General features: G+C 44.2%; 1 protein-coding gene across 2 annotated transcripts in view; it reads right to left on the bottom strand.

The window, feature by feature from the left end:
- DDC (dopa decarboxylase) overlaps nt 1–15273 on the bottom strand; it is a 379409-nt gene that overhangs the window by 76446 nt on the left and 287690 nt on the right. For both annotated transcript variants that reach the window (XM_073678337.1, XM_073678336.1), the window contains exon 10: nt 3344–3420. In XM_073678337.1, coding sequence (XP_073534438.1) covers nt 3344–3420 — 77 coding nt within the window. The remainder of the gene's footprint in view (nt 1–3343; nt 3421–15273) is intronic.

Below are 15273 nucleotides of genomic sequence, written 5' to 3'. Positions count from 1 at the left end.
GGGAACTCCAAGCACAAGGTCACCATGTCACAAATTCTAATCTCTGACACTGCAGCCTCCTGTTGCTGCTGCTATGATGAATCCAGGCTGTAACTGATTCCTGTCACCAGACCCTACTCCTTATCCAGTGGAATCGGTATATTAATAATGAAGTACTGCACCTGTAATATACACATTGCATCTGTGTATTGTATATAAATGCACAGGCACAATAAATGCTCATAAAGATCACGTATATAGACGTATTTAAAACATAAATACTGTGTATGGGTATATTCTACCTGTGTGTGTATATGTACAGTATGTATACAGTGAAGGAAATTATTATTTGATCCCTTGCTCTTTTTGTAAGTTTGCCCACTGACAAAGACATGAACAGTCTATGATTTTAAGGGTAGGTTAATGTTAACATTGAGTGATAGAATATCCCCAAAAAAATCAAGAAAATCACATTGTAGAAATTAGATAAATGTATTTGCATTTTGCAGTGAGAAATAAGTATTTGATCCCCTACAAACCATTATGAGTACTGGCTCCTACAGACCAGTTAGACGCTCCGGTCTCCTGTCCGGCGGCCATCTTACAATATATATACATACCTACATAGTCATGGCCGAAAGTGTTGACTTGCCACCCTTGAAATTGTTCCAGAAAATTAAGTTTTTCTCATTGAAAATTATTCGTTATTTATTCCAAAGGGTGTGCAACCAAATATTAAGTTGAGAGTGCCAACAATTTTGTCTGGCCCATTTTTGGGGTTTTGAAATTAAGTCCAATTTGCCTTCGTTTCTTTTTTTTTTCTTGCGCTGTTCCAATACACACAAAGGAAATAAACATGTATATAACAAAGCATGTGTAATTGCAATAATTTTCTGGGAGAAATACTTCATTTTCTGAAACAATTTTAAGGGTGTCAACACTTTCGGCCATGACTATGTATGTATGCGTATGCATATATATGCACATTAGAGTATATATATTTATAGATATATATAGAAATACAAATATATTATGTAATATATATATGGACATATACTGATTAATTACATAAGAAACTCATCTCTCCTGACACCCATATACAAATGAATATACTGTATGACTAAGGACATACTTATCTGAAACGCGTAAGGTGTTTGTTCCCACCTTTTTCTTTTATCATTTTTTGTTTATTCATGTCATATTTGTGATATATTTTATCTGATATGATCTAAATAAATTTTCTACCTTTTATGAATTTGTGTGGTGCTGGAATTATTTATTTTTTTCTTTTCGTTTTTGTGACTCCACAGCTGGGTTGCTGGCCCAGTATTTTTTCCGTGCATCCACTATCGTATTCCGGTATTGACGACTACAATGGTAAGCTGATTTTTTCTTTTTACTGTCTTTGTGTCCTTGCACTTGTAGATTACAGACTAAATAACACCATGCAATGCCAATCAGCAGCTTCTAAGGCAAGCAGGATATTATCATGCATTAAAAAGGCATGGGCTTGCGAAACAGGGACGTAATATTACGATTTTACGAAGCGTTAGTGCCACCTCATCTGGAATATGCAGTTCAGTTTCTGGGCAACAGTTCAGAAAAAAGATGCCTTGAAGTTAGAAAAAAGTACAAAGGACAGGCACAAAGCTGGCAAGGGGCATGGAGGATCTTAGTAATGCCACTTATTAACCCCTTCCTGACATGTGATGTATTATTACGTTAATTAATAGGTCACCCTCTTTGATGCAGGCTCCGAAAGCAAGCCCTCATACAGCTATGTGGATGAAAAAGTAATGGTTCTTGGAAGAAGAATAAACAGCAAAATTGCAAAAAAAATTGAAAATCAAAAGACAAGAGGGTATTCCCTTTGTCTGGAGAAAGAAAGGCTTAATCTCTATAAGAGACAGGTTCTTTACTGTAAGAAGTATTATTCTGTGCAACAGTCTATCTCCAGAGCTGATCATAGCTGGTTTCAAAAAGGCTTAAAGCGCACCTGTCAGCAGGATTCTGTTTAGTACACTACATACACTGTCAGGTGGGCGCCATTACACTGAGTAAAATGATACCTTTGATAATGAAATCCGTAATAATGATGTGCATGTGCTCTGGTGCTCTCATTATGTATTCATGTATTCCTATCTCTGCCTTCTGACAGGTCACTGTGCTTTCAGTGACCTACCTACTATTTTAAATATTGCCTTTGTAATTTTTCTGCCCATGTGAAATCTACATATCCCAAAATGGCGATGCCCACACATGCGCAGTAGTATGTTTTGGCTGCTACTGCGCAGGCGCCATTTTGCTTTTGAGAAAAGAGTGTGGGTACAGCAATATGGCGCCACGCATGCACAGTAGCATCTCAGCAATCGAGAAATGCTACTGCACAAGGGTGGGCAGCGGGAGCCATATTGCTGCAGGCAAGTTTCTTTTTCCTGTAGCAAAATGACGCCCGCGTATGCGCAGTAGCATCGGCAAGCGATAGACGTTACAGAGCTCGCGCGGGCGCCATTTTGCTAGAGGAAAAAAAAATTGCCTGCAGCAATATGGCCCCCGCCGCCCCCGCTTGCGCAGTAGCATTTCTTGATTGCCAAGAGATGCTACTGCGCATGCGCTGCGCCATATTGCTGCACCTATACTTTTTCCAAAAGCAAAATGGTGTCCACGCGTGCGCTGTAGCATCTCTCTGCAACCGAAAAATGCTACTGCGAATGTGCGGGCGACGGGCGTCCATTTTGGGACATGTATATTTCAAATGGGCAGAGAAATTACAAAGGCAGTATTAAAAATCGTAGGCAGGTCATTGAAAGAACAGTGACCTGTCAGAGGCCAGATATAGGAATACATGAATACAGAAGCAGAGCACCAGAGCACATGCATATCATTATGGCAGAACTGAAACTAAAGATTATAAAAGAATAACTGGATGGATTTCATCATCAAAGGTATCATTTTAATCAGTGTAATGTCGCCCACCTAGCAGTGTATGTAGTTTACTAAGCACAATCCTGCTGACAGGTGTCCTTTAAATGCTTTTTTAGAAGAAAATAACATAAATAATTGTGAACATGTGTAAAACTCTTGCTCTGAATGTTGATTTATTTGATTGACACTCGATTAGGAGGGAAATCCTGCTCTTTAGGGCAGACTTGATTATACATTATGGATGTACCAAACCCCATTGCCATTATTTTCCCCATCCCTTGCTTGAACTTGATGGACATGTGTCTGTTTTCACCTGTACTAACTATGTAATTATATAAAATGACTTTTAACCAGAGGCACATTCATATTCAGAGGCATAAAAATGGCTGCTATATTATAAAGTGCTTGTCAGTATTTATCGATTTATAGATTTACTCACCTGATTCTTGTTGATCATATTGAAGGTAAACAGGATCAAGTTTAAAGGCACCGATTAGATCTGATCTCTTCTTTACCCTATTTTATACAATATTTGTTAGTAGATAATAATAATAATACTTTCTCTTACAAAAAAATTAGCAAGTACATTATTACTGAAAAAAAAAATGGCCGAAATCCATGTATATCCACTCTTAAGTATCGCTTTTTTATTTAAAATGGGTTAAATTTATGCTAATTAATTTACTAATATATCTTTATAGAAATCAAAGGCTCATTTATCTGATGCTGAGCTTTATATTCCTTGTAGAGACTCAAACTTAAAACATAATATTTGCCTGTAATAGAGCAGTATTTATTAAACCATTACACAAAAAAGGTGTGTCCACTTATCAAGGTATTATCACAGATTTTCCTTGCAGGAAAACTCCCAATAATACCATAATAGGTGGATACAGCCAGATTATCCAGCTCCTTCCTCTATTCTTCCAGAAAGCCATGTAAAGAAAATGCCTTCTAGCTCAAAAATATATCTAGGCTGCAAATGAATGACCAAGGACAACTTCTTCCTTGCATGCATGTGTGTCTATATACAGGTGCATCTCACTAAATTAGAATATCATCAAAAAGTTAATTTATTTCAGTTCTTCAATACAAAAAGTTAAACTCATGTATTATATAGAGTCATTACAAACAGAGTGATCTATTTCAAGTGTTTATTTCTGTTAATGTTGATGATTATGGCTTACAGCCAATGAAAACACAAAAGTCATTATCTCAGTAAATTAGAATACTTTATAACATCAATACAAATAGGGGTATAATTCGCGCTTGGGTAGTGGGTAGAGGGAAAATGGGGAGTTACCAACGTGGAAGCGAAACTAAGGACTAGTAGTAAATTGGATAAAATAAATTAAGCTTTATTTGAAAAAATAGATAAAACCAGTTAAAAGTGATAAAAGTGATAAAATCTCTGATCAGAGGTCAGTATATCTAGAGAATAGGAGTAACGTATTATTTTGATAGAAGATGGTCCTTAATGTGGTCCAGAGGTGTAAGAACCTGTGGAAAAAGGGGTAAGGGAGGTTAGTTTAGTGGGATATTGGATAAGGTCAGGATGAGATAATTGGTGACCAATGTACCTGTAGTAGGGTCCTTGTTCTTATTGGTGAATAAGTATCAGGGACTATCTGTTAGGTAGGTGCTCTTATTCCATGGTGGGAGAATCTACAGGACAAATTAAGAGGTATAAAGGATAAATTAAGGTAGAGAGATGCGTAAAGTAAGTAAATTCTCTGTACCTACTGTAATCCGGGCGGATATTAGTTTCGGGTAAAAAGAGGTCCAGAGGCCTAGGCTTCCTGGAAACCTGGTGTCCTGGGTGTCTTTTTAGTCTACCTGCAGCGAAGGTAGAGGGTGGGTAGAAAACGATCTTTGCCCTAGTAGGGGCTATAAATAAGTAGTGGATATTTACCTGATGGTGCAGGTGTGTTCCATTAGGTCACCTGTAGCAGTCCAGGGAAGTCCGGTGGGTCTGTAACAGTGGTGACCCTGTACGTCCTGGTGGTGTGATAATTGTACCTGTAGTGAGGTGAGTCACATGGGTCAGGTGAGGCAAGATGTCAGCCAGCTAAGGTATGAGAATCCTACCAGGTATACCTTGTCAAGGAAGTTTGTAGCACGGTGGTTCCCCTAGGTCCTAGAGCCGGTCGTGGCCAGATAGAAGAAATCCTACTATGAGATATGAGAATCCTACTAGGTATGCCTTGTCAGGGAAGTTTGTAGCACGGTGGTTCCCTTAGGTCCCAGAGCCGGTCGTGACCAGATAGAAGAAAATATTGGTAGGGGTAGTCTTAACGTATAGACCTGGTACTAGGAGGGAAGCGGCCGGTTAGTCAATGCAGGGTAAAGCTGTGCAAAGTAGACGGAGCGGTCGCAGCACCCAGTTACTCACAGTTGGGGAAGTCTGCGTGGATCTGAGTCAGATAGTTGTCCCAGGGACGGGGGCGTCCTGTCGGCAGGTACCGTGACTGTATCCGGAGCGAGAGCGGAGTCCCGGCCGGAGACTTCCGCTCCTCGCGTGATCTCGGATAGGGAGAGCGCGCGCTTCCTGCAGAAAGCACGCGAGACTAGTGTGACGCGCTGTCACGTGACACACAGGATGCAGCGGTCTCTTAGCGCTAGTGAGCTGGGATAGGGCGGGTCCTACGCGTTTCGAAAGATACGTCTTTCTTCCTCAGGGATAGTCCTACCCAGCATCAGTGCCCTTATATACTCTAGTCAGGAGTGGTCTTGATGACTGCCTGTCAGTCATGTGTATGTTCTCTAAGCACACACAGGTCTGTCAGTCATTAAATGCAAACAGCTCGATGTCACTGTTTAACCCTTTGGGTTTAAGGGTGTTTAGTTGATACCTGTAATTTGAGTCCCTTTTATGCATCCATTATGTTTTTCCATGTAATGCTTGGAGAGCGGGTGTTCCTTATATTTGTTTTTTATGTTCCTTAGATGTTCGTTTATTCTGACATTCATAGGTCTTTTAGTACGCCCTACATACATCTTTTGGCAAGGGCATGTCAGACCATATATTACTCCTGTACTTGTGCAGGTGATAAAGTCTTTAATGGGGTATGTTTCAGTTCCATGGCTGACAGTACTTTGTTTGCAGGTTTTAACCATTCTGCACATTTTACATTTTTTACATGGAAAAAAACCTTTAATTTTTTGTTTAAAGGGGGTATATATTTGATTGCTAACTGAAAAATTATTTGTTGTTGGTGCTAATATGTTTCTTAAATTCCGTGCCTTTTTATATATAAATTGGGGATTGACATGTAACTGATCTCCAATTATTTTGTCATCCCTGAGTATGTGCCAATGTTTCCCCACAATTTTCCTGAATAGATGGATATTGGAACAATATGGTATGATGATCGGAATGTTAAGTTGTTCCCTATCATACTGTGATTTTTTATTGGTTTTTCTGGATGGGTTCAAAAGGGTTTCCCGTGGTATTTGAGCTACAGAATCTACTGTTTCATTAAGAAATTTAGCATCATAGCCTTTCTCAAGGAACTTTCTTGTCAGTTGATCAGCCTCTTTTCTGAAATCGGGATTTGTCGAGCAATTTCTGTGTATTCGTATGTACTGGCTACGAGGTACATTGAGTAACCAGTTGGGTAGGTGACAGCTGTCCAGTGGTATATATCCGTTTGCGTCTGTGGGTTTATAATAGGTACGTGTCCGGATATGATTTTCTTCAATATAAATATTTAAATCCAAAAAGTTAATGGTTTTGGTGCTGGTGGTAGATGTAAACTGTAGGAAGTAGTTATTGTTATTTATATCCTGTAGGAACTTCTCAAGGGAAGAATGATCACCTGACCATATGAATAATATGTCGTCAATAAATCTCCGCCATAGGACCAGGTTTGGGTGTAGGGTACCCCCCGGGTGTATGGTTAGAGATTCCCACTCCCCCACATACAAATTAGCGTAGCTGGGGGCGAACCTGGTTCCCATGGCAGTACCCCATTGCTGGGAGTAGTAGTTCTCCTCATATGCAAAATAATTATGAGTAAGTATGAATGTCATACATTCTGTGATGAACTGGCTCTGTTCTATGGACATTTTTTGTTGTAAAAAGTGGCGGGAGGCCTCACATCCTTTTTGGTGTTGAATGTTGGTATACAAAGAGGTAATGTCTAAGGTCCCCAGGATATAGTTACTCTGCCAGGTGATATTATTTAATATTTGTATTGCATGCTTGCTGTCCTTCAGATGAGATGGTAATACTGGTATTAGGTCTTGAAGGTGGTGGTCTACTAATCTAGAAAGATTGGCTGTAAGACATTGTATCCCTGAAATGATTGGTCTCCCTGGGGGTTCTTTTTGGTCTTTATGTATTTTGGGTAGATGGTAGAATACGGCTAGTCTAGGGTATGGAATATTCACATAGTCATATTCATTTTTAGTGAGAAAACCTGCCTCTAATCCCTTTCTGGTTAATGTTTTTAGTTCCTGTAGATAAATAGTAGTTGGGTTTGAAGGGATAATTCGATATGTGCGTGAGTCACTCAGAAGTCTAAGTGACTCTTTGTGATAATAGTCATGATCTAAAATAACTATGCCGCCTCCCTTATCGGCCGGGCGGATGACTATATCTTTATTTTTCTGTAGATTCTTTATGGCAGTTATTTCTGATTTAGTAAGATTGGTACTGAATTTTAAGCACTTCTTGTCACTGAGCCGGCGGATGTCGTCCGTGACATTTTTTTCAAATGTATTAATGGCCTCTGAATGTTCCTGGATAGGGTGAAAGTTTGATTTGTTTTTTAAGGAGGTATGTAAAATTGCTGGGTTAGTTGGTGAATTGGTTAATGTAGTGGTACTAATTTCCCCTTCTCTTTTGACAAAATATTTTTTTTAGGGCTAGTTTCCTTATAAATTTCTTTATACCTATGAAGGCCTGGAATTTGTCGAATTTAGTTGAGGGTGCATATTTGAGGCCTTTTGTTAGTAGGGTGGTGTCACTAGCTGTTAGTTTATATTTACTTAGGTTGAATATGGAGTCATTGCTGGTCACTTTTTTTGAGTTGTTCTTTTTCTTTTGGGCGAGTTTCCCTCCCCTGCATCCCCTTTTGCGTTTTTTTTGGGGGCCTTCTGAAAAAAATCAACCTTACTGGTATGTTTTCTTATCGAGGGGAACGAAGTGGAAGTACCAGGTGGTGTTCGTTGTGTTTGCGGAGGCAAGGTTTCGTTAGCAGGAGTAGGGGGGTTCCCTGTGAGTGGAACCATTGGAGAGTTTTCGGGCTCTTCTGATATATTACCTAATAATTGAAAACGGTTCTGTACCGTAATTGGGGTCTGGATTTCTTGTTGAGAGGGGTTTGGGTGGTCTGAGGTCTGACCATAGTTTTGGTCACATCCTGGGGGGGATCCATTATCAGAGGTGGGATGGATGGAAATTTCATCTAATGAAGACCTGGAGTTAGTGGGACTCCCCACTACTTCATCCAGGATTTCAAAGAAGTTCCGATCCTCACTGCGTTGTTCGGGTAGAGGTACGGCATCTCTCCCGAACTTATTCCTTTTTCTTGTTATTATTTCCTGTTCCTTCTGGTTAATTCTATTTTTTATACTGTTGCTTAAGCTCACAATATCAGGGTGATTTTGTTGAGGCTTAATTTCATTGAATAGAATATTGATCTTATTTTTATTTTCCATGAGTTGTCTTTTTCTTGTTAATTATAAACTGAACTGCTTGTTTTGAAAAATCTTTAAACATAGTTTCCCATTCAGACAGGGTGGTGGGATCGCCAATGTCCCCTGATAGAGCTTTTGAAACTATTAGGCCAGAGGGTATGATATCATGGGCTAGATAGTGTTCTAAGGTGGCCACTTCCCACAAGTCTCTCATCTCTTTTAGGAGTAGTTGTTCTAATGTTTTTAGTGAGTCCTTTGCGGCTTTAATTATTTCCGGATTAATTTTGGATGGTTTTTTTTGGGAGTTGTGGAAGAATAGTTGAATATTCTCAATACGTTCCCTCCTGTCGTACCAGAGGTCCCCCATAGTGCCTAAGGATAAGTATCTATGAGTAAATTGGGAAGAGAGAGAGGGGGGGGGGGAGGAGTGGGTGAGGTAGGTGAGCAGCTAAGCAGCCTTCTAAGGTGGTTAAAAGAAATGATCTAATTATCCAAATAAGCGGTAGGAGGCGCTAGTAGGCTAATCACTTATAAGCAGCGAATCAAGGGACACAAACCACAATGTGTCAATGGGGTAGTACCAATACAAATAGGGGTATAATTCGCGCTTGGGTAGTGGGTAGAGGGAAAATGGGGAGTTACCAACGTGGAAGCGAAACTAAGGACTAGTAGTAAATTGGATAAAATAAATTAAGCTTTATTTGAAAAAATAGATAAAACCAGTTAAAAGTGATAAAAGTGATAAAATCTCTGATCAGAGGTCAGTATATCTAGAGAATAGGAGTAACGTATTTATAACATCAGCTTGAAAAATGTTTTTAAAATCCGAAATGTTGGCCTACTGAAATGTATGTTCAGTAAATGCACTCAATACTTGGTCAGGGCTCCTTTTGCATCAATTACTGCATCAATGCTGCGTGGCATGGAGGTGACCAGCCTGTGGCACTGCTGAGGTGTTATGGAAGCCCAGGTTGCTTTGATAGCAGCCTTCAGCTCATCTGCATTGTTGGGTCTGGTGTCTCTCATCTTCCTCTTGACAATACCCCATAGATTCTCTATGGGGTTAAGGCCAGGTGAGTTTGCTTGCCAATCAAGCACAGTGATACTGTTGTTTTTAAACAAGGTATTGGTACTTTTGGCAGTGTGGACAGGTGCCAAGTCCTGCTGGAGAATGAAATTTCCATATCCAAAAAGCTTGTCGGCAGAGGGAAGCATGAAGTGCTCTAAAATTTCCTGGTAGACTACTGCACTGACTTTGGTCTTGATAAAACACAGATGACCTACACCAGCAGATGACATGGCTCCCCAAACCATCACTGATTGTGGAAACTTCACACTAGACCTCAAGCAGCTTGGATTGTGTGCCTCTCCACTCTTCCTCCAGACTCTGGGACCTTGATTTCCAAATGAAAATTGGAACTCTGGGACCTTGTGGAGTGTCAATGACTGCCTTCTGGACATCTGTCAAGTCAGCAGTCTTCCCCATGATTGTGGAGCTTACTGAAACATATTAAGGGACATTTTTAAACGCGTAGGAAGCCTATGCACGTGTTTTTTGTTAATTATTCTAATTTATTGAGATAATGACTTTTGTGTTTTCACTATGACCCCACAGTGCTCGTCACACACATTATGATACCCTCACAGTGGCCACCACCACACATTATGATGTACTCATTATAGAAAAATGGGCATCCGGCACGGCTTTCATTCACATTTTGTGCGTTGAGACAGCAAAGATGAAAAAATCTTGAATTTTCTTGATAGAGTGTGGCACCCCAGGGGTCCGGTTGCCACGGTCGTGTTGCCTCCCTCACAAGGAGTGATGCCATGCCTGGAAGCAAGGAGGGGTCCCCTAATCAGGTATACCAGCATACAACACTTTCCTGGCTTCAGACCAGGAAGGGGAGCTCCTCCCCTTGGCAACTGGAATCTGGAGGCGAGGTAAGTAAGAGTTAGTTGAGCGGAGTTGAATACAGGACAGCGACGAGGAAGGACCTGAGGAGGGGAGCTGTGGAAAAGCTCACCTAAGGAGAGAAGTGCAAAGGAACCGGACACCGGAGTCTGTGGCTGTGGGGCACTGAAGGCCCAGCAGCGAGATCCGGAGGGCAGGAGACTACAGGTCTCCTGGCCCCACCAGACGCCCGGCAGTTCAGCAGCATGATAGGGCCCAGCACCGCCATGTGGGAGCGACATTTACAGAAGGCCCGAGCTGCCTGCCATACGGGTGAGGAAAAAGACATTTTACTCAGGGACGAGGGCCACAGCATAGCTACAAGCAGCAGGGCCAAAGAGAATAACACAGAGGGAAGGCCTACAACTCCACCTGGCAAGGTGGATCCCCAAATTGCTTCCAGGCCACCCGGACCTCCACTACCAGTTAGTACCCATGCCTGGGTCTGCTCTGACAAACCGCAAGTAAAGCAAGAGGAAACCGCCATTAATGTGTTGTCTGTTCATTACCTGCGCCCCCAGCCCTGCACGACACTGTCCCTGCCGACAACACCTACTCTTCAAATCCTCTACAATGCCTTGGAGCTTAGCTCTGCCTGTGGAGAGCTCAACCAACTTTGCTGCGTCACCATCACCTCCAGTGGATCTGCATCGCAGCGGTGGCCCCATATAGCCACAGGTGGCGTCACGAATATTATCTCTAAAAACTTTATTCCCCTTTTAATTTCCCTTTAATTGACCGCCCTGGGTCACGGACCGGGTCACTGCCACCATGACATCCCCCAGCACCGACCGGCCCGGCTACCGAGTACCCCACGGCCCAGGGGGCGCGTCATACTTGGCATCATGAACAGGATTCACGAAGCCCGGTATAACCGGGTACTGTGTGCCATAGACTTTACTGAACTGTGTCATCACGTAATTTGCCGTCAGCAGAGGAGAAGCAGGAGGCCCCGATCTGGAACCGCCGGGTAAGCGATCCCTCTCACCTGCAGAGCTGCATACTGGTATGTCCGCAGAAATCCAGGACCTGGCTGAGGTTCACTAGGGGGGAGGAAGATGCCCAACCTGGGAGAGGATTCAGCTGCGGGCGCGGCCGCCGCCACTGTAATGCCGTTATCAATGCCATACATACCAGGGGCGGCGTGGTTGCCCCAGTACTCAGGGAGTCGCACACCCTGAGCGACTTTAAGGAGAGACTGCGCAGTTTGTTCCAGGTGTACCCCCTGTCTGAGGAGCAGAAAGTCAGCAACCTTATAGGCCAGCTAATAGGTGCAGCCAAGAGGGAGGTGAAGTCCTGGCCGGGCAGGGACAAAAGCAATGTTAAGGAAATATTGGCCTGGTTAAAGTATACCTTTGACACCCGCACAGCAGCAGAGATTAAAATGAAGTTCTACGGGTGCAAACAAAGGGTGCAGGACAGTGTCCGGGACTATGCTCTAAACCTGCAGGAGGTGCTGCGGGCCATTAAACAGGTAGACCCTGACAGTGTGCAAGACGAGGACAGATTGCAAACCGAACAGTTTAGGGACTCCTGTCTAATGCCCACAGAACCCAGCTGCGCATTATGGCTCTGCAAAACCCTGATCTGGACTTTGTGCAATTTAAAGACCGGGCCATCCGGGTGCTGCGAGAACCAACCCCAAGTGGCACGGCACCCCTCCGGTGCCCAGCTATCACATACCACCAGGAGGTGGCGTCCTTCTCCCCGGCACCTGTGGAGGCTGACGCGCAGACCCTAGATAATAACCCCTCTGCAGCTCTACGCCTTCAGGTCCAGGAGCTGACCAAAAGTGTGGCTACATTAACCAAAACTGTGCAGGCCATGCAAGTGTCTCCAAAAGAAAGGATCCAGCTGGCTTCCAGTCCAGATGACATCCCGTGGTGACGGCAGAGAAGGATTCCACCGACCAGAGGAAGAAACAGCGATCGCTATGACCAGAACGGACAACCCATCTGCCGCTGCTGTCAAAAGACGGGGCATCTCGCAATATTCTGCAATTTACACGAGCAACCCCTGGGGCAGAGGGCCAACCCCCAGGAGTAAGACGACCAGGCCCACAAAGTTGGCGGGCGAGACAAGTACGTGGGAGGACGACCGGTCCTACCTGTCATGCTTGATGGCATCACGATGAACGCATCGCTGGACACTGGTTCCGAGGTGACAACAATGCCATATATCCTTTATAAACGATACTGGACTGATTCAGACATTAACCGCAGTCCAGATGAACATATTAACATCTTTGCCAGCAATGGTCAGCCCTTGCCTCAGGTGGGGTATAAAGAGGTGACCATAAAGGTTGGCAGAGTAGAATTGCTATCACAAGGAATGATTATTGTAGATATTGATCGCCGAGAAAGCCATCCTATGATAACCTTAGGCACCAATGTGATAGAGAATTGTCTTGGGGAAATTATTCTTTTGTTGCAACAGGTCGCAGAGACTGCCAGTTCCAGTCAGCAGCGAGTTCTGCAGAAGGAGATCAAAGCCCTGATGCAGAGACAACAGGTAGAGCTGTCGGCAGTGTCAGAATGAGTGATCCATTCCCCATTGCAATGCCCCCTAGGAGTGAAATGTTAATATGGTGTCGGGCAGCAATCGGTCTCAGGGGTCAAGACTATCAGGCCCTGGTAGAACCCGTGAACTCTGATAGTAGGCCCACCGTCTTGACGGCCGGGGGGTAGTCGATGTCCACAAGGGGAGAGTACCGATACGCATCCTGAATTGTGGGGAGAAAAAAGTCCATTTACCCCGGTATGCTACCCTTGCTAAGCTGTTCACTGTCAGTAACAATGCAATAAAGGCAGTGGAACCCTTGCCTCCATCCAAGCAGGCGGAGGATAATGGCTTCAAGGGGCAGATGGAGGATTGGTGTCAGAAGCTACAGGTAGGCACTGACTCCACCCCTTTGCACCAAAAGCATGGAGTATACCGGGTGGTCCAAGAATATGAGCGAGTCTTTAGCAAACACCCACTAGACATTGGGCAGGTAAAAGGGGTCCAACATCATATCCCCACAGGAGATCATCCACCCATTAAAGAGAGGTACCGACCCGTACCCCCAGCTCACTATCAATGTGCCAAGGGAATGTTACGAGAGATGAAGGAGGCTGGGGTGATCAGAGATAGTTGTAGCCCCTGGGCAGCTCCATTAGTTCTCGTCAGAAAGAAAGATGGTACAATGATGATGTATGTTGATTATAGGCAGATTAACCGCATTACACATAAGGACGCCTACCCATTACCCAGAATTGAGGAATCATTAGCTGCACTAAGGTCCGCTAACTATTTCTCCACTTTAGATCTCACCAGTGGGTATTGGCAGGTTCCCGTGGCAGAGGCGGACAGAGAGAAGACCGCGTTTACGACATCAATGGGCTTCAGCAAGTTCAACTGCATGCCATTCGGGCTCTGCAATGTCCCGGGAACTTTCCAGCAGTTAATGGAGTGTTGCCTAGGACACAAAAACTTCAAAACCATTCTGCTGTACCTAGACGACGTAATTGTCTACTCAAAGACATACGAAGACCACCTGGAGCACCTGGCCGAGGTGTTGAAGCCCTCTCTGGTTTTGGCCTGAAAGTAAAGCCGTCCAAGTGCCACCTGTTGAAGCCCAAGGTGCAGTACCTAGGTCATGTGGTAAGCGCCGAAGGTGTAGCACCAGACCCTGAAAAAGTCACCGTGATCAAGGACTGGCCAAGACCCTCCACTATCAAGGAAGTGCGGCAGTTCCTCGGGCTGATAGGCTACTATAGGACATTCATCAAGGGTTTCACCAAGATAGCGGCACCCATGCAGGACCTCTTAGTGGGCCAGTCCTCCGATCAAATGGGGTAAACCAGAAGACGAATCCTTCAGTCGACTGAAAGTGCCTCTTACTGGAGATGAAGTCCTGGCCTACCCCAACTATGGTGAACCCTTTATACGCCATACGGATGCTCGCAACATGGGATTGGGAGCGGTGCTGTCCCAGGTACAGCAGGGCAGAGAGAGTGATTGCCTACGCTAGCAGGAAGCTCCGGCCCATGGAAAGGAACCCCGACAACTATAGTTCTTTCAAGTTGGAGTTTTTAGCCATAGTCTGGGCTGTAACAGAGCGCTTCAAACATTACATCGCCTCCTCCAGATTTACAGTCTTCCCGAATAACAACCCGCTGACGCACCTAGAGACTGCAAAGTTTGCTGCCCTAGAACAACGATGGATGGCTTGACTGTCCAACTACGAGTTTACCATCAAGTATCGGGCGGGGTATAAAAACACTAATGCTGATGCGCTGTCCCGGATGCCCAACTTGCCAGATGGGGGAGAAGACCTGGAAGAGCTGGAGGAGATAGAGATACTCACTTTCCATCGTCACGGGGTGACCCAGTGCTCCCACTGTGTGAGGAACAAGCGCTCCGCCAACAGAGAGGCCACATTTAACCCATTGCCCCACCATGGATGGGCAGAGATGCAGGTTAGCGACCCAGCTGTTCACCTAGTAAAGGAGTTTCTGACACAAGCTGACTCACACCCAGATCCAGATGCTCCACAGGAGACCCAACAGTTGTGGAAGGATAAGGGCAAGCTGTTCACCTACGAGGGAAAGCTGTGTCGAAGAAGCATCAACTCCCGGACACCCAAACTAGTCTGGCAGGTGGTAGTCCCACAGCGGAATGCGCCAATTGTCTTAGAGGTGTACCACGATGGAGCAGGACACTTCGGGTGGAAGAAGTTGGAAGTCCTGCTACGTGAGCGATTCTACTGGGTTGGCATGAGGAAAGCAATC

Source organism: Phyllobates terribilis, unplaced genomic scaffold (genome assembly GCF_046119375.1).
Source record: "Phyllobates terribilis strain yellow unplaced genomic scaffold, ASM4611937v1 Scaffold_4__5_contigs__length_816908805, whole genome shotgun sequence".
Classification (NCBI taxonomy): Eukaryota; Metazoa; Chordata; class Amphibia; order Anura; family Dendrobatidae; genus Phyllobates; species Phyllobates terribilis.
This window is presented reverse-complemented; position numbering and strand designations above follow the sequence as displayed.